General features: G+C 31.5%; 1 protein-coding gene across 1 annotated transcript; it reads right to left on the reverse strand.

The window, feature by feature from the left end:
* Positions 1 to 756: 756 nt before the first annotated feature.
* Positions 757 to 26049, reverse strand: LOC132708848 (uncharacterized). The gene is made up of 2 exons (XM_060681478.1): positions 25967 to 26049; positions 757 to 8893 (listed from the first exon to the last, which is right to left on the reverse strand). The coding sequence occupies exon 2, from the start codon at positions 8850 to 8852 to the stop codon at positions 5988 to 5990; it is 2865 nt and encodes a 954-aa protein (XP_060537461.1). The 5' UTR covers positions 8853 to 8893; positions 25967 to 26049; the 3' UTR covers positions 757 to 5987.
* Positions 26050 to 26379: the final 330 nt, after the last annotated feature.

The raw sequence follows: 26379 nt of genomic DNA on the forward strand, positions 1-26379 counted from the left end.
TTAGCCTACAGCGCTAGATCGTGTTTGCTTTTCTAAATTTGGGCTATCGAAAATTGCGCTGGCCGATTTTCAAGAGTGGAATTTTTTTCCATTTTTATTAATAGCCATAAACTTCAGAACGAAGGTGTACAAATAACAATTGAGTGGAATTGCGTCAACACCACATTTTTAAACAATACAAATATAAAGTGGGTGAATATCTTTAGAGTGTGTGACGTATTTTTGAAAAATAAATAAACTAACAAATTCGTCCATGCCTGCGTTCTCATTTTCAAAGGTTGTCTGGAAATTACATGTTTTCAAAACACTTAGTTCGGTTATTTTAAACCCCATTTGAGGTAGGTTTTTATCAATCTTTTTCTAATTCGGCATTGAAATATACTTATGTATATATATTATATTATACGTAAAACAACAATATTTGAAAATGTATAAAAAATTACCTCTTATAAAAGTCACATGCAGGCACAGAGCCTGCAGAACTTTTTTGATATCAATGATTTTATTTAAAATCTGAAAAGGTTGGACTAATCAGAAACATTTCAAACATCTCACGTGACAATTTCGACCAAAAACTCCCCACAGTTTTTCTTCATAGGTTATATATATATATATATATATATATATATATATATATATATATATATATATATATATATATATATATATATATATATATATATATATATATATATATATATATATATATATATATATATATATATATATATATATATATATATATATATATATATAAATTTCTTTCTGATGTCATATTCGATTAGTTTAGAAGTAGAATTCAGGCAAGAACGCTCCCTACAAGATTTACTGTTTGGACGCCATTTCCACTGGCCAGGTTTTAGAAATTGGACATTTGACAAGTTCTGAGCAAGTAATTTGCATAGCCAGATCTCAGTTGAACAAAATTAAGGTTTTAGAAAAAAAGGTTTTTTTTTATAGATTTTGCTTATTTTCTGTCTAATGAGGCTTTTTTTGAGCTTTTTCCATTTCTGTCGCGGAGAGAGCTCTAAAAGTGGATTGACTAGCTTAGTATAAAAACTCACGAAATATAAAGTTCGATTTGTAGTTTATTAATAAAAAATAAAGCTAAAATGAAGAAAAAGAATAACTACTAGTAATTATTAAGAAACGTAGCAACAAGACTAACTAAAAAATAAATAATTTTACTTAAAAAAAACTTTCTGCTCTTAACGTTGCTTACTAGTATTATTATAAAATGAATAAAAATAATAATAAAACAAATCCTGTGATATTAAATTAAATTTTAATTTTTCTCCTCAATATAGGAAAAAGAAATTTAAATGCATTTTGTAAAAAAAATAGTAAACATAAAAAAGGCTTTCAACTAGGATTAAGGATTTTTAGGATTTTTTATCGCGAATAAGTGATACATTTGATCAAAATCAGTAACAATTAAAAAAAAGATTTTTATGTTTATAAGGTTATTTGGTATAATTCGGTTGGTTCAAAATGTAGTGTCAACGAAATTTTGACATGCATTAAATTTGATTTTACACTCTTCGCTTTAAATATCTAAAAATAACGTTTATCTATTGAAAAACTCTGTATATCACCAAAAAATCTAAAAAACTGTTCAACAGTTACGACCCTGAGATTTATTTCAGTAAATGTTCCGATCTGAAGAATTCGGCAAAAATAGGCGCAATTTTCAACATATTTCTACACAAAGTTGATTTCCCAAATTCGATTTGGTCTCGCAGGACGTTGATTTAGGTAAAGGTTCACATTTACAACACACACATAAATTATATGCGCGTATTATTACACACAAGTACAGCTCGCATTGTTAACAATCCCACGTGAGCGTATTCAAATTTTCGGTGGTCTTCCCTTCGAAAAATGCACACCAAAAATTGATTCCGTTCCCGATTCCTTCTTTTCCAACGTTTTTATCGTGGGGTGAATCAAGCAAAATGAAAAAAATTTGCATAATACTCACATACTAACAAGAGAAAATTGCTGGGGTCACATACGAATATAATTTCGTCCCATTGAGTGTGAAAAATTCTTTGTATTAATTTTTTCATGCGAATGCAACTCGTGCATATCCGATTGAATTAATGCTAGTGCGTTGCTAATGGCCGACGATAAATTTCTGGGAAAAAACACAAAATGCGGACCATCTATAACGTCTAACTCTAGCTTATGCTTATATTCTTTCCAGCATTTTCTAGTGATAAAAATTCTATATTCTGTGTTCTTGATGTTTTAATTAATCATTCCGAGAATGCATCAGTTGCATTTGAATCAATGAATAGTAACAAAAAGGGATTTATACCTTAACAAATACTTTTCCAATTTACAGGATTTCGCATGGATTTGGACAACCGGTATAGGATTCGTAAGCAGTGATATTTTAAATTGAAATGATATGCATAAAAGCGAGGGTCAGGCTTTTAAAAATATTGAACGTAGAACAGATGCATAGAACTGCAAAAAATAGGGGAAATTGTATAAAAACCGGGGGCACATTGACCAGCAAGAGCAGCTGTTTACGGAATCTAGGAAACACAAGGGACATCACTTTATAATGGCCTAAAGGAATCAACAACGATATTTGAATGCAAATTTAAATACGCCCACATGTAAAAAAGATCGCATGTATTTGTACTTAATCAAGTAATGTTAAACATAGATATTCTTCATAGCACCCAGGCTTAATTTGTTTAATGAAATCAGCAGGTCATTTGCAATTACCGAAGGCACACAGCTTAGTATATTATAACTAGTAATTAGCAAAAGGTAGTCAGTTTTGTACTATACAATAATTTAAACAATGTGTGATCAGTTACCTATTCGAAAACATTTAACAGCATTTCAATTTCAATTTTTGTATTTATTAGATATTTTCGAATATTATGTTCTAGATTGGAACGATTTACAGAAAGAGCATGGAACAGAGGGACTTGCAATTCGAAAATATGGCTCCGATAGCATAACAGTGTTTCAAAACCAAGGGGCCAAAATTTTCCGATTTTCAAATAAATCTATTTCTTAAAATCAAAACTTACATTGACAAAAATATCGAACAAAAATGCCTCTTTGCTTAGAAAATACAAGAAATTGATTTTGTTTTATCGGAAATTAAATTTGGGTATATATGAAAAAAATATGATGGTATTTTTGCAAAAAAGTGTGTGCAGGTAGTGCCATCTACAACTTATTGCAAAACTCGTACCCACATACGAATGTTTGTTTAAAATTTTGAACGTAAGTAACAAAAAACGAAAAAATAAAATTATTTTTTCGCCTTGTATCTCCGTAAGTTTTTACTTTAGGTTACAAATCGAAATATTTTAATACAAAGAATATGCTGGTAATGGTTTTGAAACCCCTGTATGGTACGCACTACACTGGGGGTATTCTAACTTCTTTATTAAAGGCAATTGATAAAGTAATCTACAGGATTTGCTAACTATTTCTTTCAAAATAAATATACCACTGAGCGTCCCAAAAACGTCGTAAAAATCCTGAATGTATTTTTTATTTGTTTTTGTCCAGTTTGTGTCGACAGACGCAATTGCGTTGATCGGAGTTTAATTTCAACTTTGGTGTTACTTTCTTACTGTAAATACGTTTAATGTAAGTAATTTTTATGTATATCGATTTAGGTACTCGTTTAAAAAAATATGTTGTCACCTGAGAAAGGAAATTCATCGCGTAAATATTACTAGCCATAGTTTTCTGGCAAACCCCGTCTTTTTTAAGATGGTGATTGCTGTAGAAGTGCTGTCTAAGTAATATGTCATCAACTAAGCGAATTTTGATTTATACTGGAAGAACCGAAACTAGTAGTAATGAAACAAACCACAAGCAACTGATGATTGGGCCACAATATGAATGTAATTTGATTTGGTTTAGGTGACATGCCTCTCTCCAATAATCCCACTATAAAACAGCATGTCAAGTTCTGTTGTTCTTCAGAAATGGAGCATTGGGGCCCATTTATATCATAAGATTTTTTATTATAAATTGATATTACCCTACTTCTATGTATACTACTAGTCAGGAACTCGATAGAGGAAAGTTGTGGTCCAGGTCTTTCTCAAGGCCTTTGCTTGGACCAGTGAGGCTGATTGTATTCGTTTCAGCTAAACCCTGAGTTTTATGGACTGGGCATGCGAATGGTTGAAATCCATGATGCATCTTAGTTGACCTAAAATTCATCTTCCGATGATTTTCATTTCAACTAAGATGATCCCGTTGTTTACATATTTTACTGACAGTTGAGCAAGCTACACCTACTAACTTAACACATACATCTTTGTGAACTAATATAGTATTTTTTATATCGAGATATAAAATAGGAACTTCTTTAAACATCACCTAAAGCTTTCTATCGTACAAAACATCTGTATCTCGATACATGTCAAGTGAAAATCAACATATCATATATAAAAATTTCACTCAGTCTTTCTGTATTTGCATAAAAATATGTGCTCATATGATCCTCGTAATATACGAGGCGACTTGCAAATATAGGAATACGCTTACTTTATAATATATTTTATACTTTTAAGATTATACAATAATTAAGTAAAATTAAAATAATAAAAATCACAGGTGTTGTGGAATCGCCATCGATTGGTTTTAAAAAAATATAACACATCTATGCAAAACTACGAATGCGGGATTACTATATAACCTAGTCAAATAAGACGCTTAGGATCGCGACTTACCCGATCCTTTATTCTAGCTTGGGCAGTTAAATTTTGCAAATATAATGACGTTAAGAACACGAAAAAACAATTTTTCGTTCCAAAAATTCCATCAGATTTATTCTGTCAGTTCTAGTTTTCGAGATACAAAAATAATGGACAAGTCAGAAAATTGGAGTCTAATTAACCAAATATATACTTCTCACTATACTATTCAATTTCAATTTTTTTAAATTATTTATAAGGAAATACAAGTTTTCATAGAACAAGAATCCCTAAATGGTAATCCGTATTTAATACACCAGAAAAAAAAGATCAAATAGAAAAAATAAAATAAAACAAGATATTAAAAAAGGTATAAACCTCAGTCAACATCAGCCTGAAAACAAATTGCTTAGGATGTTGGGTAAAGCAGGCAAGGCACTGCCTTGAGAGTCTATCGGTGGTCGTTATAAATAACTTGACCAGATAATTTAGACACATTTTAAGTATAGTATAGTAGTATAACATTAAGAAACTTTTGAAGAAGTTAAGTTATAACAACAAAATAGCGTAAATCCCAGACAACAACAGAAAAACCCGTATTAATGCTCTCTGGACTCTGTTATAGAAGATTCTGCCATTTCCCTAATAAATGAAGAAGCGGATAAAGTGCAGTAACAAAGACTCTTCTTGAAGGAATCGGTCATTGGTCATTGGTAGTTGCACTAGTTTTGGAAAAAATTAAATACGAACAACAACAGTTAGCAATTGCAACATGAGTGTTAAAGTTCACTACCTCTACAGTGGTGTGGATGTCTTTAAAGAAAACTTACGTGATTGCAGTGAAGAACAGGGGAAAGATTCTATCATGTCATTCTAACTATGGAAGTAAACTTAATTCTATAAAGTCAAATAAGAGAAAACTTTTAACTATCTCAAAAACTAGATCTGATAGAGAAAAAATTAGGGCTCTTTTGGAGTCTACATCCAAAAATTATCCAGGAACAGTAGAAAAATTTCATTTGAAATCATCCGTTTGTATAGATGAAAATTATATTTTTCTTAATCTGTTACGGGTAAATTGCTCGCTTAACTGAGACCACCACCCCACTAAAAACTAGTATTAATACTTTGATTTTGATTATAGTTTTCACTTTTTTGAGAGCTATTTATATATATCACAATGCCAAAAAGAAATTTTAACTCTTTCCCAGTACCACGAAAATATTACGCTTACACATCGAAATGAAATGAAATTAGTAATTAGCGATAGAATCTTATTTGACTAGCCAATGACATCGGGGGTTAGGCGGGGGTGAGAGTGAAGGTAACAGTTAAAGGGGCGGGTTGTTTTTGAAGCATGGGCAAAAAAACAACGGATGGAAAAACCCTTCGCTCGGACGTAGAGTCTTCTAAAAGAAAAGCTTGCATCACATACCCAGAAGAACCTGTGGCGTTGTCCTCTTGTCCCACCTCTGGACTCTGCTGAGGAAGGGCGTAAGTTGTGGGCAACTGTACCTTCTTGGCCACATCTTTCAGACTCTGACTGACTTCCAAAGGTAATTCGGTCACGCTTGACTTCGTTGGAGTTTTGGTTTGCTTGGTAGACGACGACTCTTCTTCGAGATTTTCCTGAGTTGGAAGCTCTGAATGATTGGTGCCGTTGAACAAAGGAGGAAGAGGCAAAAAGGGGTGCTGGGTGAACATATGACGTTGGAACAATTCCCTTTCCAGAAACGACTGCGGACACACCGGACATTTGATCGGAACATTATCCGCACCACACAGAGTGTGCGATCTTTCGTGGATAAACAGTAACGGTAGCAGTGGTGACGTGAAAGGGCAATAAGAACACTGATACGTTTTCGTATTTACTTCATCAGATCCGAATATACTCGACAGTACATTTTGAATGCCCACTTTTTTCGGAGGAGGAAACTCCTGGCCTCCGTTTGGAATTTTCAAATTCGGACTGGACCTTTCGGTTTTGATCGCTTTCGAAATTTTCCCGGTCTGAGCGAGACTTTGCTGCAGCTGCTGCTCCAATTCCGTCCACTTTTCTACCCCCGTCTGGCCGTGGTCGCTTATCAAATGAGCCTTCAGCCATTTCGTGCTTCTAAACCGACGGCTGCAGATGGGACAAACTTCGGTGAAATGCGTAAAGTAACGATGACTTAAGTCGGCTAAGTCTCCGGGTTTTAAAGCCGGATCCGGTTCTTGTACCGGAGGCGGTTCCCCTTCGACTTTCCTCGGCTGCAACAAACTCGCGCCATATTCAACGATACCGTGTGTGTTATGCTTGTGGACTCGTAGGAAATATTTACTGCACAGCTCTTTGTTGCAAATATCGCAGACCACTCCTCCGATCTGAGCGCCATTTTCGATTTCTATCCCGTGCATCCTTTGCATGTGGGTTTTCATGAAGTACTTGTTGCACAGTTCTTTGTTGCATATCTCGCAATAACTGCTAGTAGGTGTGACGTTCACGGAAAGCCTCCGTTCAGGGACGTGATTAAAAATCCTGCCGCCTTTATCTGGAGCGGTGAACTCTTCTTCTTTACTCCCTTCCGCGTTGGAATGAGCGTCCAAGATGTGCTTCTTCATTTCTTCGGCGTTTTGCAGGTCTTTCCCGCACAAATCGCACATGGTGTTGTTGTTGCTGTTCTCCGAATCACCACCCTTATCAAAATCGGTGACGTCGTCTAAAAGCATACCGTGCTCCGTCACCATATGAGCGTGCAAATAAAACCTGTTCTCGAACTCCTTATTGCAGGTGGCGCAGCTGGTAGACACTTTGGTGACGTCCAATTCGTTCAGCTGCATGATCATCGTCTGCAGTTTCTGCAAGTCCTCGCTAATGGCTTCGGTGTTTAAAGTTTTCTTCGACTCTTCGGAGGAAACGTCCGGATTGTCGGCGACTTCTTTCGCCGCCATTTTACCGTGCACCGTCAGATTGTGCAAGTGAGCGAGGCTGCTGTTTTGGAATCTGATTCCGCATAGGTCGCAGCTTATGTCGTTCGGTGAGGTAGTTTTGCGGTCGTGGAGAGAAGACTGCTCAGTCATAATTAAATTTAAAGGACTAGTTTGTACACTTGAAGGCCATGAATGGCTTCCCATCCCTTCGAACTTCGCGTCCCGCTCATCCGGTATGTAAATCCCGTGACGTTTCATCTTGTGGGTGCGCAGGAAGTACTTGTTGCAGTATTCTTTGTTGCAAATCTCGCAGAAAGCTTTCGGATTCATCACGCCGATCTTCTTTAACCGTTCGGTCTCGCGACTGGATTGATTGGCGGAATCGAAATAAGATGATTCGAATTCGTTTTTCACTGAGGTAGATTCGGTTTGCGTATTACTAGGACTAGAACATTCTTCATTGGTTTGGTCTTCTGTATTCAGTTTGTCGCTCTCGCTAGACGATGACGGACCGTCGATTGGCATTGCGGAATAAGGGTTGATTAAGTTCGAAGGCGGTTTGGGTTCGGTTTTAACGGGTAAATCTAAACTTGGCACGGATGAAGGTAGATGTTTGACGTTTCCTGCGAATGGTATAGCAGCGGAACTCGGCAGCTCGGTCGACGGGATGTCGCTGTATATTCCGTGTTTGTTCGCTTTGTGGGTCTTTAAAAAATACTTGTTACAAAACTCCTTGTTGCACAAGTCGCAGTACGCGTCGGGATTGAATATTCGTATAGGTTTCATTTGTATGTTCTCGGGAGGAGTGAACTGAGACATGGCCATAAATACCGGATTGGCAGTACTGAACGGTAAGTTTTGCACGTTGTATTTGTCCGCACCCCACTGCATTTCCGTTCTGGGCATCGTCAAACACAGCGGCGTCTCTCCGAACGAAGCTAACGGAGCGATATCTTCTTCAGGTTCGCGTTTAAATTCCGTAGAGATATGATTTTGAACTTGCTCGGTGCTTTCGAACCCCAGCCTCATATCGACTTCAGACGACTGCTTACCTCCTAATTCGTTTACAAATATCCGAATCGGAGTCGATTGCTTTCGTCTCTTTTTGCAAGTGTCGGACGAAGACGATAAACTCAGGCAACGCTTTTGATTTCGCGCCGCCTCGAAATCCGATTCGCTATTTGATAACTCTTCGCGCATTGAGGAATAAACTCCGTGCAAAGGGCCGGTGCTGGAGGGTATAGTGACGGATGTCATCTTTGCTACTTGTAGGCGACATGCAATATTCGTATAGGTCCCTGGAACAAGAACGAATCTCCATTTAGCTTATCAATAGACAGTTTTTTTTATTCACGGCTATCGAAAACCCTAATCATTGTCCGTGCCTTTATTTGCTTTGTACGTCCAACGACTCTTAACAGCACTTTATTTCCAATAAATCATACGATATGTTAATTACAGGGGACGTAAAAACTAATCTTAATTCTACTAATTTTATAACTACGAAAAGAAAGAAAAAAGAATAGAAAAGGATAATTACATTCATTAAAACATAAATCACAGTGCGATGATAATTTCAAGTTAACAGACATTTTGAAAATGAAAATGGGCGATTCTGTAATGAACTAATTTGCAGAGAAATGACGCAGATTGCAAGTCTCTGCGTAGATCTCAGACGGAGTACAGCGTAGAAGATCATGATCAACTCCCCTCCCAGGATAGGAACCCATTTCCCTTAATATTAGATACTTCAGTAACCTTTTCCATACCACCGGAAGAACAGAAGTACAAAAATGCCTGCAGTTTCTTATTACGAATCTCAAAATTCGCATTGCATTAATGTGAGGTGGTAAGACACCACATTACATTTGCTGATGTTAAGATCATTCATTAGTACACCACTGACCGACAACATTAACGTTGGCCTAGAGAGTTGTGCAGTCCGTACCGGTTTTGAACATAGGTGCGTGCATAGATAAGCTTATATTGAATATATTTACCAGAAGTGGCCCAAGCTTAGAACTTTGAGTCACACCAGAAGTTTGAACAAAAGGAGCTGAGACAACCAAACGCTTTGTGGAAGTCAGCGTATATAACGTCAACTTGACCTGGCTTGTTCAGGCAGGGAACATAAGTTGGTGATACATGATCTTCTGGCATAAAACCAAGTTGTTGCGAATTTAAGCAAAGATAAATTTATGTAATCTCTAATATTTTCGAAAAATTGCCTAAGTTCGAAATACGTCGGTAATTTTCAACTGCTGGTGCTCTATCTGCCTAAAATATTTTCAAATATGCAGTGTTGCTGCTTCTATATAAAGGTCTCCACATCTTTCTAACTTTAAATGGTAGATATATTATTCGATTTTTAGATTCTGTGCAAGAAATGCAGTAGATTTTTTCCAGTTTTCCCTATACCCATGTCGTATCGTTATAGAACTAAAAAATTATTTCATAAATTTTTAAGCCATTGAAGAAATTTTACTAAGTCCGTGTTTTAATTGAAAGCCGAACACTTTTTTTATGAGCACGTTCATTTTCCAATTTTTCCTTATATCTATTTCTTACCGTTTTTGAAATAAAAATTAATTTTGAACAGGCAAGCAATTTATTACATTTTATTAAATTATTATAAGTAAAATAGGAAATGAAAATGAGGTTTTAAAGTGTTATACCAAGTAAAAGTCATGAAAATTATTTTTTATTTTAATCAAAGTAAGTAAGGTTATAGGCAGATTTGAACAAAGTTCATCAAAATCTTATTTTTAAAACACCCGATGTGTTGCATCCAAAATGGGATGCCAGGAAGGTTTGAAGGTCGAAATTGCTTAAAAATTTAGACAGTTATTTATTTCTATACCCCAAATAAAATTTACTTCTAAAAATTAAATGATATGCCAGGGCTATATCATTATTATGAGGTTTAAGTTCAAAAAGAGTTAAACAAAACTGAAAAATTAAATGAACAATTTAAAAAACTTCTGCAAGGATCTACCAGGATAAAATTAGCGTTCATACACCGAAACTCTTATCCTAATAATAATAATTTTTATATAGTTTGATAAATGTCATTTCAGTCACGAATTTCATTTAGTAGACGAACTACAGGACATTTTGCAAAAGCCGTGACTAACGTAAAGTTTTTTGTCATTTAATGTTTATCATGTTATCAGTTTTATAATAAAGTTATTGCCCACTTCAGATATAATATATAAGATAATTGTAGATACAAGATAATTACCATTTTAAATACAGCCTCAGAGTGTGTTCACTAAATCATATACCTTCACCTTTATCGTTTCCTTCTTATTACTTTTACAGTAGTCGGTGGCAGTTTATTATTTTTATTAATCATATCATTACTTAAGTACTAGACATCTACCATTGGAAAAAACAACATAAATAATTTTTGCGTTTGCAAAAATATTGTTTAATGAAGTTTCTTTTATTGCTACAATAGATATTAGATAATATTATGTAGATATAGGATAATTACGGGTTTAAATCCAGCATCAAAGCATGTTCAGCAAATCATACTTATCTTAACCTTTTCCTTCTTATTCTTTGTACTAATCTGATCACTACTTAAGGACTAGATATCTAATATTGGAAAAAACAAAACAAATAATTATAATTTCTTATTTAATTTTTGATATATTTTATAGTTTTGCATAATATTATATATATAAATATTATATAAATTATAATACTATAGATATGCAGATATAAGATAATTATGGGTTTAAATGCAGCCTCACAGCACGTTATTTCTATTTTAAGAAATGCAGATTATACTTCTAAAACGACTTGAATATTATTAGTAATTTCATTGCAGACCTTTCGGGAAATATCTATTATTAGGTATACAGAGATACTTAATAAAAGATGTTTATTAATGTTACAGAACGTGGCTTCAAAACATCCCTTTAATGAAAAAAAAAACCTATCAACGGCCTCGGGACGTAATGAAATAAACTCGACACATTTCGTATTAATTAGAAATGCGGGTGTTAATAAAAGTTTCTGTTATTGTCGGGACCCCTGTCCGTGCACTTCACGATTTCAGTCGATATTTGCCATTTCTCGTGGAAACTGACTAAATAGCGAAAACGTACAAAGGGAGAGCGATTTCTAAAATGAGGGAAACGTAGCATGAATCATACTTCCTCGCTAGTTCTTACTCAATGGCGCGTCTAGGCTATTTTTCCGAAAAGGGGCTTTATTGGTGTTAATACACTAATGGATTTTTTCAGCCCTCGGCGTCCAATAAGCTTTTTTAATTAAAAAATATCGACCGACGTTCATTTAAAATAATCTCTTACCCTTCTTACAACGTTAAATCGTATTTTCGTGAAGAAAACACCACTACCATCCTTAAAATAGGACTCCGTGTTTCTAATTTCGTATCAAATTGCCAGTGATTGAATTTTTCTTTAGACTATAAGTATATCTTCGGGCTATGTAGTGCTAAAATCGAATTTTCTAACTTTAAGAAACCTTTTAGCGCTCAATTTAGCAGAGATGAGATATCGAAAAACAATCGGTATCGCATAACCCCTCCCGATGGTTAAACCCAATCGAAATAACGAGAAATATGTTTTAAAATTTTAAAAGACCCCGCTTTGTCTGATTCGAGTTTTCCACAGAGTTTTCCTTGGAAAATCGAATTTTCTTTTTGCGTTTCAACAACAGATGCTGCAATTTTTCATTTTCTCATTACCTTTTTACCCATATTTGATTTTATTCTACATTTTGTAGAAACATTTTTAAACGTCTTCATATACAGAACTACGGATCCACCAAAACGGGCGTAATATGAACACAAAATTTAACAAAAAGGCAAACATGAAAGAATTTAACAATATTAACAAACTTGCTACTAAATCCCAGGATCATGTACTCAGCTCGAAGAGCAAAACATCGTATAAGCAAAGAAGGCATATACAATCCCCCTACGGATTGCTTAGAAAGCTCTACCCAAATCGTGATAAAATGGGTTGCAACATTAAATTATCTCTGTATATCCAGGTTATCATATGTTGATTCAGTTTATGATAATTTAATGACTTAAACTGTCGAAAGTTCTGAATACTTGCTTCAGATTAGAAAATATGAACGTCTGAAGCTTAAATTTCTGATATACCTTCAAATGCTTTCTAACAAAAACTATTAAAAACCATTTGTCTTCAAGATTGTATCTTTTAGGGAGCTAATAATATTATTTAAAAGATCCTTTTCATACAAAGTTTGTAAAATCATCCATAAATTGCGAGTACAGTTTATAAATGACTTTTCGTTACTTAATTGCAAAAAAAAGTTATAAACATTTCTTTTTGATAATGACAACGGCTCATAACGATATGACTTGTACAAAGGATTCCGAATGTTTCTGGATTGTTCAGATTGACCTTCCATGGTACATATTTTTTGTTTTCTCAAGTTCCTTAGGTTAAGTTTAAAAGCGCCATTTTGGTGATACGTTCTACATTATAAATGCAACTTAGCCTATTCTAAGTACTATTATATCAAATTTGGTTTCAAAATTACTTCGCTATTACCGATTTTTTATTGAATCAATTTATCTAAATAATACGCCACGAAACAACGAATATCAAAATAAAATTTTCAAGTTTTCAAATAGAATTTCATAGAAAATCTTAAGTACATCCCTGTACATTTTTAATGCCATCTTATTCTACGTTAAATCGCATATTAGAAGTTGACAATTACTCTGCACATAGCGATGTTTTTATTAATTCATGTATTAGAAAAACAATATATACAGTTCAAATTTCGAAAAAAATATCTTTTGGCGCTTTAGCCAATAATCTCGTTGATATATAAATAATTTTTGCAGAAATTAGATTTAAACACCAGAGCAGCATAGAGTTAAATTATTTGCAATTATTGTATATCCTACACTGGTAGGCGCTTTCCTTCTGCTGGTTGTTTTGAAAACCAGTCGATGGCTTATCTGAGTTGAGTGTTAAAGGATATTCGTCCAAATGAAATTTTCCAAACATTGCTTTCAAAAAACTAGCCAAAAATGGTATGCCCGTATTTTTATTCATTTTTGAGATATTGATCGCCGAAGGAAGTGAAAGGTAGAACGAAAAATGAAATGACAAAGAAGACAGGACCCTTAAAATATATATGTCTTATATGTTCACTGATATAAGGGAAGGAGAAAAGAAAAGGGCTGCTAATGACGAAATCATTAAATATTTGTGAGAGTGGACCGGAGTCATAGGCGGAGTGGACTTTTTTTTGTAGTGTTATTCGCATTTTAGCAGAACACTTTAAAGTGGCAAAATTATTTCTTCCTATAATAAAACTTATTATTATTAAATAAATAATTATTTTAATATTTATGAAGATTTTGGAAAAATCGCTTAAAATCAGCTTAGTATATTTTGTTATGGGACAACACGTAAAACTTGATGATATATTTCTTGATGAGTTTTTATTAAAAAATCGCAAATGTCTAATTTGACATCGATGAACGAGAAATAAAATAGCATTACCACTTACATAAAATCATAAAATAGGTGCTAATAATATTTTTAAAGAAATAATAATTATTATTAATTATTAAAAATGCAACTTAAATATTAATAGGACTAATAAAATATTATTTTTATTAATACTAAAATAAATTAGGGAATATAAAGAACGTCCTCTTCGATAAAAACAATTGACAAAATTAAAATTTAATAAATAAAAACGCGTTACTGACCTTGCAATTCAAAAATATATCCATAAAATAAGCGGAGGATATTTTTAAAAACACGCAAAGAGCTGGCACATTTCTGGGACAGGTAAGGCACACAACACACAAAGCAGTACAGCCTATTCGGTCAGTCACCACGCACTGTATCAATAAAAGGGCCAGAAAAACGGAATCCCATGCCCTAAACATCGCCCCACCACCCTTCAAGGGCTGTCCGTCACCCCCACACCCCGCTGTCGGCTTTGCGAAGACCGTAATTGTGGAATTCCGTTCTAAGGTTGAGAAAAAAAAATGTCGCGGACAATAACAATTAGTCCGATAAACTTCCAAGTTAGTTTTTTTTTAATTTACGCTGAAAATTTAACCAATTTTCACTAGAGATCGAATATGCTTTTATTTTCTTTTAGAAACAACAAAAAATGCTCATTACCTAGACTTGATAGTTTCCTTAGATAAGAAATAAACATAGAGTTAACAAAGTTGCTGCTCAGTATCGAGGAACTATTAAATGAATGTACAAATGTATCTTGCATATTTTAAACATGTGTTTAATATCAGTTTTTTTTAAGGAGAGACCGCTTATTTTTACATATAGAACTAATTTTCAATGATTTATGCGAACTAAAAAAATATTTGCAAACTATTAATTTCTCCTACACAGAAATCATTTTTATTTGGTTTTCTTTGAACTATTTGCTTTATAAGTACATATTAAGAAGGGAAGATCGTTATTTCTTCCAAAAAAATGAAACTCCCAAATTTTATAATATTGTTGTTTTTATTATTAAAAATTGAGTTGTGTTTGGGCAAAGTTGTCTATTGCAAAAATGTGTTGTTTTCGAAATATTGGGATATTAAAAAAACATTTTAATAAGTATAAAAGTTATATTTTGAAAGATTGTAATATGATTATAATATTGTAATCGTAAGGTGTGATATTTACCTGTTCGGTTTCACATATTATTTTATTCATTACATTTTCAATCGCCTCAACAATATAAGAACCTATTTTAAATTATCACAAAATTGTTAGAAACTTCCATTTTGTCATTTGACTTTACATAAATTTGTCTGTAGTTTTACTATAAGTTACTTCATTTAGCATCGAACTTAAATTCTTTGCTCCAATAACATATGCTTTTGTCTTTAATCTACTCCGTTTTCGTCAAAATGTGGTATTATAATTCCAGACTTTTTAGTTTTATGCTTCAAAGCTCTTGCAGTTTTTTGCGTATTTAAACATGTTAAAATACACATATACAATAGGCAATTGTTATTTTGTTACTTCTGCTTTACTTCTTGCTTTCTGTGGATCAGTGGGTCTTTTTAATATCGTTTCGAATATTTTGAACAGGGAGAATATCAGTGTTATACTGTACCTAATTATAAATTATGCCAATTTTAAAAGCTTTTGGATAGTATCTTCTAGCAATGCACTTGTCTATTAGATAGCTAAACATACGGAAAATTTCTATAAGATTTTCTGAACATACTGAATCAAACTGGGGATATTTTTTAGTTTCTAAAGTTTAAAAACAATTAATTTAAGCTTGTTGTCTGCTCTGGAGACTTCCGGAATGTTAGAGCAATACATGTTCTTGTTATCGTTTTATCATTTTCTGTTTTTAGTTTTTTATAGTATTTTTTATTTTTTTTTTATAAATTTGGTCAGGTTATGTCTCTAGAATAGAGTAATTTATAACTAGTCGTTATTATAAGAAGAAATCCAATTTTTTTTAAACAAGTTGACTATAAAATCGTCTAAATTATTTGAAGTTAATAAATTACGCTTTGCTTAAAATCTTTTTATCAAACGTGAAATAATCCTTAAAATCGCCAACTGACGCACATTGCAGCGTAACACTAACCATAGATAAGATTCTCTAGTCTGAGAGACGAATTCAAAAAATGACAATACCTTTAAATTGATTGTTTCATCTAAATGCCTGACAGTATCAAAAAAAAATGACTCGTTTGTCTCTTAAATATTTAAAAATTGCACAGTTATCAGCATGAATATTCCACTTTAATTTAAGCACGTATTCTGATTAGAAATTTTTGCAAAAAAAATAACGCCGTCTCTCGATAACGAATTCGATGTTAATCTGCTATTTTTTACATCATTTGCAATCTGTATAATTTCAAAATATGTAATAATCCGATAATATGGTTCTGCTACTTCCGGCGATTTTAAAAGTTCACACTCATCCATCATCTATATATTTTTTCCTCCAGCCTATCGAAAGTATCAAAATCACCAATCAATTGCTTAGTACTTTAAAAATATAGGAATAAATAAATTAGACTGAAATCAACAAAAAAAGTTCATGCTTAGAGAGAGAAATTCATAGTTATTTGAAAAATTGTTTGCGCATCGGGCGTAATGTTGTGATAAAATGTCAAATGTCCGAATTTTCGTGATCAAATTTGGTAAAAAAAAAATTTTATGTCAACTGTTTCTAAATTATTGATTTATTTTTTGGTACTAACATACCAACAGTCTTCATTGTCAATTACTATTGTGTTAGTAAGTAAGTATATATATATATATATATATATATATATATATATATATATATATATATATATATATATATATATATATATATATATATATATATATATATATATATATATATATATATATATATATATATATATATATATATATATATATATATATATATATATATATATAATATATATATATATATAAGTAAGTATAGATCTACGTAATGAGATAACAAAATGAAAGCAGCAAAATTCATTTAATACTTCTTCAATTGCTTTCAAAGAGGTTGTTTTGCTGAAGTAATCCTCAGTTGTTTGTCTATAGGGCTGAGTAGGACCAACAATTGTCAGCTGATAGAAAAAGTTCCTTTGACGCTAATGTGAACTATATGGAATCTGATATTAAGAACACGGACGATCTAATTCGCTCTCGAAGGTGAAGAATCAGTATACCGGTGTAATCTATATATACGAGTATATTACTGTAATTCAACGGAATGTTTTTTTTTTATTTCACATTCTTGTAATTTTGTTTTACAAATTGTGTTGATGTTCTCAGACCATATTCATTCATATCATGGAGCAAATTCTTAAGCTTGTGTTTTTGGGATTCAATATTAACCTATTTTAATTATAATAATAATAATTATTTTATTAATTATTATAACGTATAATTATTATAATATCATGCTTTCTTTTTGCTGACGTGAGGCATATAAGTGGTTTACAAATTGGACGAATTATAGTTGTATTCCCAAAAAAATATTTGCATAGCTTTAAGTAAGCCCTTACCGTTAAAGTTATCACTTCTCAGAACACCTGGACAACATTTTTGATTTAAGACAAAACTACGCTACGCTAAGAACACTAAGTTTTATAGTTCAATAATGATTTATAACTTTCTGGAATTAAAAGACAGAGCATAGTTACATTAAATTTTAGCGTTTGCTTTAATAATTTTTGAACGTTTAAATGTAAGTTTAACAGATCACCATCCAACATTTTAACATCTGGTTAACTGAATTTTTTTATAAATCAAGTCGTATGTAGAACGTATTATGTGATGATTATACTTACAACACTTGTGAAAATCTCATTAATGACAGTATTACATTTCTAATCTCTTCAGTAGATTGACAAATTGTATCAGTCAAGATGCTTGGATTAAAATTGAGACTTGAAGTTGTCGTTTTACCTAAAACGGTTTGATTTCTAAATTTTCTAGTGAGTCAGAAATAATTTTCTATGAATATAACCTGTCGAGGGAAGTTTCTAAAATATAGAGTACCTGTGTGTTTACATTTGTTTCAATCACTTGCCATCGGTATTAGTTTCTTGTATACAAATTTTGTGGGAAAGTTCAACTTAATGAAATCGCTAAATCCTGTAACGGTTGTAAATATTATATAAAAAAGCTTAATATCACTATAAAATCCATAAACATGGTATCAAAATTAAATATTTATAACTAGTATCTAATAAAAACTTGAAGCTATCAGGATGTACAGGAAACATGTACATATATTTAGGTACTTTTATTTTTATAATATGTTCAAATGGAACTTTAATGTTTTTAAGATTCGATTATAATTTGGGACCTTTTCTAATTCAAGTGGTTATAACTGATTATAAGTCACATGCTAGATATTAATAATTAAATTATCTTGTGATCTTGTTTCGCAATCAAAAATTTTATGACGTAGGGTAACATGAGAATTGGATTTTACAATATTATAAATTAATTTACATTACCCTAATTTTAAAATATCAGATAACTCAGTAATTGTTATTATGTCAAAATTAAACCGAATCTTCGGTATTTTATTTTGAAACACTTGCATAAAGTGGTTTATTTTTCTAGAATGTGGTGTTTGCAAGTTAAAGTTTCATATACCTACGATAAAACCAAGATTCTATTAGATCAAATTATTGTTATGCATTTATATATATATATATATATATATATATATATATATATATATATATATATATATATATATATATATATATATATATATATATATATATATATATATATATATATATATATATATATATATATATATATATATATATATAATTGTTGTATACGAAATTTGATAAAGTTCGCATACTAATGACTCTGTATAACAAAACACTTCAAAATGTTTTTCAACAGGCATTAAAATCACCTCATCAAGCTGATAAATTCAGCCAAGAAGTCAATGGAAATGTTTATTAAAACAAAATTAGTGTGTAAATAAAAAATTCATATTCTTCTGTGACATATAATGCAAGGATCGCAGTTGCTTCAACATATAATAATGATAATATTTATTTTACCATTACCATTAATTAATTACGTATAACGTAATCGTAAATAGCTGAAAGTAGTTAGTAAATTAAGTTAAATGAAACGAATCTATTTATTTATTTAGAAGGTTTTAAGTGTCACAACGTGGTATGAGAAAGTTATTATAAACAACAATATTAAATTGATGTCAAATTCAGATAACTGAATTTTCAAAACTTTGTTTGAAAAATATATAGTGCAGCTGAATCCAACAAAGTTTTTGGAACTAACTCTCAAATACTAAATATAAAAAAAAATAATTATAAGCGAATTAAAAGTAGCAAATGGATACTTCAAGTTAATTTACAACAATAGGTATTTTTTTCTATTTATATAAAGGGGTGGGTTCTTAAAGAAAATGTAAATCTTGATGTGATATATCTTTTTTTATTTGCAAGGATATTTGTAGAAATCAGCAAACAGATACTTCCGTGCTCTGTACGTTTCTAGTTAGTTTTGGTTAGTCAACATTGATGAAATTTGTTGAAATATATTCTATTTCAAATTAGTTAAGTAGGCATCTCCCAAATATCTCTGCAATATTGGCAATCAAGAATCCTACAACATCCAAAATAAATATATATTTTTTATATTTATATTTTTAATGGCAATATTTACCTTCTCTAGTTTAAAAAATATGTTACGTTTAAATTGGGGCTTGAGTAGTGTCTGCACTTGCTACATGTCTGCACATCTTAAAATTAGTACCAACTAAGAACTTAAAATGTAAATGATTAATAAAAATAAAGCAGCAGCTTAAAAACTTTATTTATAAACTGCTATATTTTAATACTTACTTTTTTTAAATTGCTGTATGATAAAACGTTAAGAGTTAGTTTAAATTGTAGATGTTTGAAGGAAAATTCGTACAGCACTGGACAAAATTATTATTCGTGAAATGTGAATTTTCCGGAAAATATCCAAAACAGCTCAAAAAAAAGGAAATTTTAGGAACATTGCGTGCACCATTTTTCCTAATTTCAAACGCGATTCGGAATTAGGTTTTGCTTGAATTTTTAATGGCATAATTTGATAACCACACATAAATGTCCTGAATAAACTCGGGTATGATATTAATAAATTAGTTAATGATTATTGAAGTCGTGTTTTTTATTCATTATATTTTAAGGGGAAAATAATGGCTTTTGAATGATACCGACCGAACCGCTTTTAGTATGAATTTGTTAGTAAGCTAACAAACGCCATGATCGCATAAAATAAAAACACGATTGTGGAAAATTGTGGAAATTCTGTTGTTTTTTGTCTTATCAGTTTTCAACGTATTACTAAAAATAACAAACCGTTGAATCAAATACGAGCAGGTTTGCCGTTTCTAGAAAATTGTGTTAATCATATATTATCGCGGGCTTATCTTAATGCAAAAGTTTATTTGTGTGAAAATTCATCTGCTAGTAATTAGATTTTAGTTTAGATCGAATGCCGTTTTATGATTGGTTTAAACTCAGAAAAATAATAAAACGTTATCAGCTTATCACTTTTCATTTTATCGATTTATCCGCGTTTATCGAAGCCTATTCGCGAATATGTTTCTGTCATTTAAATAAATTGGACATGATAATTTATTTCAATGCAAATTTCTATATTACATATGCAATACTGGCAAAAAAAAAGATTTTTAATTTTAGTTTAGTAACATTTAAAGCATTCATAAATTTGATGTTATTGTGATAGAAAATTTGGAAATCTATAATGGACAATACTTATCAAAAATACACAAAACAAGAAAATGGAGATACTGATTTTTCTATAATACACATTTTGGATTTATTTACTTTGATAATTTGGAATTAAAAAATTAAGAAAAAGTAGAAGTAGAATTTGATATTTTATAAGCAAATAAATAATTCCAAACTCACCTAACTTAAAAGCCCAATACAAGGATGGGATAGCCGACAGCAGTTAGATTTTCATTGGGAGCTTGGGATTAGTATATTAATAGTATATTAATAGGAGAATCTCCTGGTGGGCAAACCTTCGCAAATGGTATGATGTCATTAAAGTTCGAATAACGATGATGATCGCCAACATCCGAAACGGATAAGGCGAAGAAGAAGAATGTGATGAAGTAAAGGGAAACAGAATTTTTTCATTTGTTTTCATCATACACCATGTTTTTGTTTTTAAATTGTCTTATGCTTTTTTAATGATTTTAAATAATGTAGAGGCTAAATGAGTAGAATAGTGAAGTCAAAATAATACGATTTAATACAAATAAATCACTAATATAAAATGTGTTTTTTGATATTTTCATGTTATTATAATTCCTTCTTTATTTAGATTATAGTAGAGCGCCTAAAATTTGTAGTTAATCACAAAAAAGAAATTAAGAGTATATAGCTGCAAACCTTATTTAAAAAAATTTAATCCATGTCAGTATATCTTAGATGTTTGTTTGTTTGTGTTCAAAAATAAAATTTTACTCTGGAGAAACTCAGACTTACATAAATTTAACACTAGAGATAGGAATAACTTCTGGGTAAATATCAGTGTATCGAAAATTTCATACAAATCGGAAAAATATATAGGACCAGTAATTTTTAGCAATCTACTTGCAGAAATAAAAAAAATATATCGATTGGAAAGAGGCTTTAAATCAAAACTAAATAATTACTTAGTTGACAAAAGTTTTTGCAAAATTAAGGCGTTTTTATAACAACGTGTTATATTTTTATACACTTTGTTAGATGTTTTAGCTTTAAGTATTTTATATCTTTTTGTGACAACTTCTATGCAAACTATCAATTTGTCTTTTATAGTAACTCAACGAAGTATGATAAGGATACGTTAAATAGTTCTGAAGAAATAGGCCGAAAGTAATTTCTCAAAAGCGAAATTATGTCCAGTCTGTATATAAAAAACAAAATACCATCGAAAGTGGAAAGTAAAAGTCCACAGTGATATCGATTTTATTTTTGATAATATTTAATAAAGCAGATAAGGGACTGTTTAATAAAACCACCTGTATTTACCTTTGAAAACAATAAAAGGGAAACTAAACTGGTTTCCGCACGCACAAAATTTTTAAATAAAAATGCGACATATATATATATATATATATATATATATATATATATATATATATATATATATATATATATATATATATATATATATATATATATAATACGCCGCAATTCTTAGAAGTAGGGGAAATATTGATCATCAGATAAAGGCAAAAACATAATTACGAATGAAAAACATAACGGATAGCGCGAATGAGAAAGTCCTGGTGGGGGTGGGGTTGGGGAGAGTCGAAGAGAGAGAAAGAATGGCTTCACATGTGAACACAAGGCCGTATTGCTTTACACCACACCTTATATCGAATTTAAACTCAAAAGTTTCCCTTATTCTATGGCCACTTTTCCATTTGTGTAATAAACTATCACCAAGATTCCTTATAGGGGAAACGAAACGTTCAAAAAACAATAGACAATCAACGAATAATTCGCCACCAATTTTGTTTTCGTCATTACTCGTCTGGTTTCCATATGATGTCATGCCGCAAAACCCATCTGGCAATTTGAATGAAAATTGAGCCCAATTAGCGGAAACAACTTCAAGAGTCAATTTGTCGGCTTGTTCTGGATCCTATAGAATAAAAAAATATCACGAAAAAACCGAAAGGGCTTATAATAATTATCCGAGACGTTTAATGTTAAATAAAATGTCTGTCAAGTCCTCGATCGATTATTTTAATCGAGTTGCATATTTTAAATTTAGTTTTTGTTTTCTTCACTTCCTAAGCAGGCAATTTCCAAGGCAAAGTAAAAAGCCTTTTGTCGAAGGTCACCTAACGCGAATACATACGTTGACCAAATTTGTTTTATGAATTTCCAGTGGAAATATTGCGTTTATATTTTTTAAAATTTATTTTACATGAATTGAAGGAATAAGGCAGACATTCGTTTTATACAATAGTTATATAAAATAGTTGCTGCATTGAGGATAACCTTTCTTCTTGATAATATTTCATTTGGATTACACTTAGAGTCCAGCGCTTTGAAATTATTTCAATTAGATTTTTATATGTTATAAAAGATTTTAAAATTTGCAAATCTCTGTAATATAAAGCTTAATCTATGGAATTTTGATTATCCGAAAAGTAACAATCAATAGTGAAAAATATTAATCGGGAGATTTCAAATTATGTCAATTAGATTTTTATATATTTTAAAAGATATAAAAATATCTAAAATAAATAAAATAAAATAAAAAAAATATTATTAATTAATTAGATTTATTATGTGTTATTCATGTAATTAATTATATTACATTTTTAAAAGTTGTTTTAAATATAAACGATTTTGAAAGTTGCAAACTTTTATAAAATAAATATTAACCGAAGAACTGTCAATAATCTGAAGTAACATTGAAAAATATTATTCATGAAATTTATTATTTTGAATACAGTGGAAGACTTTCTAAATAATTGAAATGTCGCAAAGCCTTTATAAAGTAAAGATTAATACAACGAATATTGACAAACTGAAGTAATCAACGTTGAAAATTATTATTCATGAGATTTATTATTTATTATGTAGTATAACGCTTTCTAATTATTTGAATTAGATTTTTACATGTTATATAAACGATTTTGAAAGCCGTAACCTTTTTAAAATAAAGGTTAATCAAAGGAATGTCAACAAACCGCAGTAATAATCAATGTCGAAAAAAAAATTGCTATTTTTCATGCAGTTCAGCGCTTTGTAATGTATTGAATTAGATGTTTATAGGTTATAAACGATATAAAAATCAAAAACCCTTATGAAATAAAGGTTAATGTAAAGAACGTTGATAAATTAATGTGACAATCATTGTCAAAAAATATTATTCGGGGGATTTATTATTATTTATACATTGTAGCTATTTGCAATGAATTAAATTAATATTTTATATATTGTCATGTATATGAACAATTTTAGAAGTCTCAAATCTTATTAGATAAAGGTTGATTGAAGGAATGTTGATAATGCGAAGCAATAATTAATGTTGAAAAATATTAGGGGATTTATCATTGTTCGTGCAGTGTAGCACTTTCTAATGCATCGAATTAGATTTTTATAGGTTATAAAGGACATAATTTATTTTAAACATAGAAAACCATTATAAAATAAAGGTTAATCTAAAGAATTAAAATAAATTTATATATGTTGTAATAAATATAAACGATTTTAAAAGTAGCAAACCTTATAAAATAAAGGTTAATATAAGGAATATTGATAATAAGAAGCACTAATCAATGTTGAAAAATATTATTCGGGAGATTTATTATTTTATATGCTGTCTAGCGCTTTGTAATGCATCGAATTCGATTTTAATTTTTTTATTTTTTCTCCCTCGGACTACTGTAATACTATTTACAAATCTTCTTTATGCCATATGCGTCGGTTGTTTATAAATCAAACTGACTGACGTTTCGCCGATCATCCTGTTGGCTTCTTCAGAGCTAAACTGAATAGCTTTCGGTTAAAAGCAGCAGGGATCCAAAAGATTTATAAATAGTAGATTTTTATATTTTATAAAAGATATTAATTATTTTAAAAGTGGCAAATCTTATAAAATAATGTTTAAGTTGAATAATGTTATAATAATAATTAAGGGAATTTTCATAAGCCGAAGTAATAATCAATGCTGAAAAATATTATTAAGGAGATATATTATTTTTGAAGCAGTGTAGCGCTTTATAAAATAAAGGTTAATTTAGGGAATATTGGTAATGCGAAACAAAAATCGACGTTGAAAAATATTATACGGGAGATTTATCATATTTTATATAGCGTAGCGCTTTGTATCGAATTAGATTTTTCTATGTTATAAAGGATATAAACGATTTCAAAAGTCGAGCAAGCGTCGACATAGTAGGCCCGTAGTTTAGTAAGTAGTACGTATATGTGTGTGAGTGCGTTGCTGGACGCGTGTGTTTCTCTAGCATGGCCAAAACGGATCAATAATACTCCCACACTGGCAAGACCACTGGTCAGAAAAATGGCCAGTCGCGCACAAGTTTCATTTTAAGACACAAATGACAGACACGCCTAGCCAAAAATACTAATTCCTTTCCTTCTCCGTTGCCTTAGCGATTAATTAGATTTCGGGTCGCTACCTAACTTCCTTCCTTCTCTTTTACTTGTCGACTCTCATATATGACCGGGGATAAGGCGAAACCGCCGGACTTTTAAATCTTCTATACGTTTCCAGATTTCATATTCGATTCCCTCGAAATTATTCTCGCAACGATGCGCGGAGTAACGTAAATTTGACTTTAGAAAGGGAAAGTTCGGATGCAAAAAATGTAAACAAGAGATAGAAGAGCGTGAGCGTATGGACAAACCGGTGCATGGAAAAAAGACAGGTATAACACGTGCATCCCTTCATGCATAAATAATGTCCATTTAAATTTGGATTCTGCTCAGTTGCAACGGGAATTTTTGCCACTTTCCCGTTTGAAAATTGATAAAAATTACGCACCCATTCCACACGAACCTTCCAAACGTAACAAATACAAATTTACGGTATCGATTATTTTTTATTACGTGTTTCCGATATTTACCCGGTATCGGACGTGAAATACTGAGCTGTAGAAGAATATCAAATGAAATTGCACCACTCGAAATTAAAATCGCCGATGGATTTTATCGCAATAACCTTAAAAAATATACAGCGTTAAAATAGGGCTTGATTTGTTGGTTAGGCCGGCTCAGATGGAATAATCGACACTGAAATATGCGACTGGCGTATAACAAACAACAAACGACAAGCAGCAGGTTTCAAACTCACCACAGACCGATCGCCAAGTTTTATAAAATTGTCATTGCTGGCTGACTGGCACCTATACCACACTAGCGAGGTGTACCTACTGATAAATTAAGGGACAGCCTCGAAATTGGACGGTGGTGCGCAACTCCATCAAATTTAGATGACAAAAAGCCGTTATTTGTTAAAGACGTGCGTCGATGTTATGTTTCCACTTTATCGCATATTTTTTTCCACCGCAAGGGCTTAAATCGAATGAAGGGCTAGGTGGAAGTGTGTTCGAAAGACCGCGGTTCTGGGGGCGACTTGAATCAGTGGGGGGAGTTTTTGTTTATGACGTTAAAACGCCAGAATGTTGAAACAAATATGCATGCGGCTGGTGGACGATTAAATATGGGGCTGATTTCCCGTGTTTATATAAATAGGAAACACGTGGA

Source organism: Cylas formicarius, unplaced genomic scaffold (assembly GCF_029955315.1).
Source record: "Cylas formicarius isolate icCylForm1 unplaced genomic scaffold, icCylForm1.1 PGA_scaffold_12__32_contigs__length_19106922, whole genome shotgun sequence".
In the NCBI taxonomy this organism is placed as follows: domain Eukaryota; kingdom Metazoa; phylum Arthropoda; class Insecta; order Coleoptera; family Brentidae; genus Cylas; species Cylas formicarius.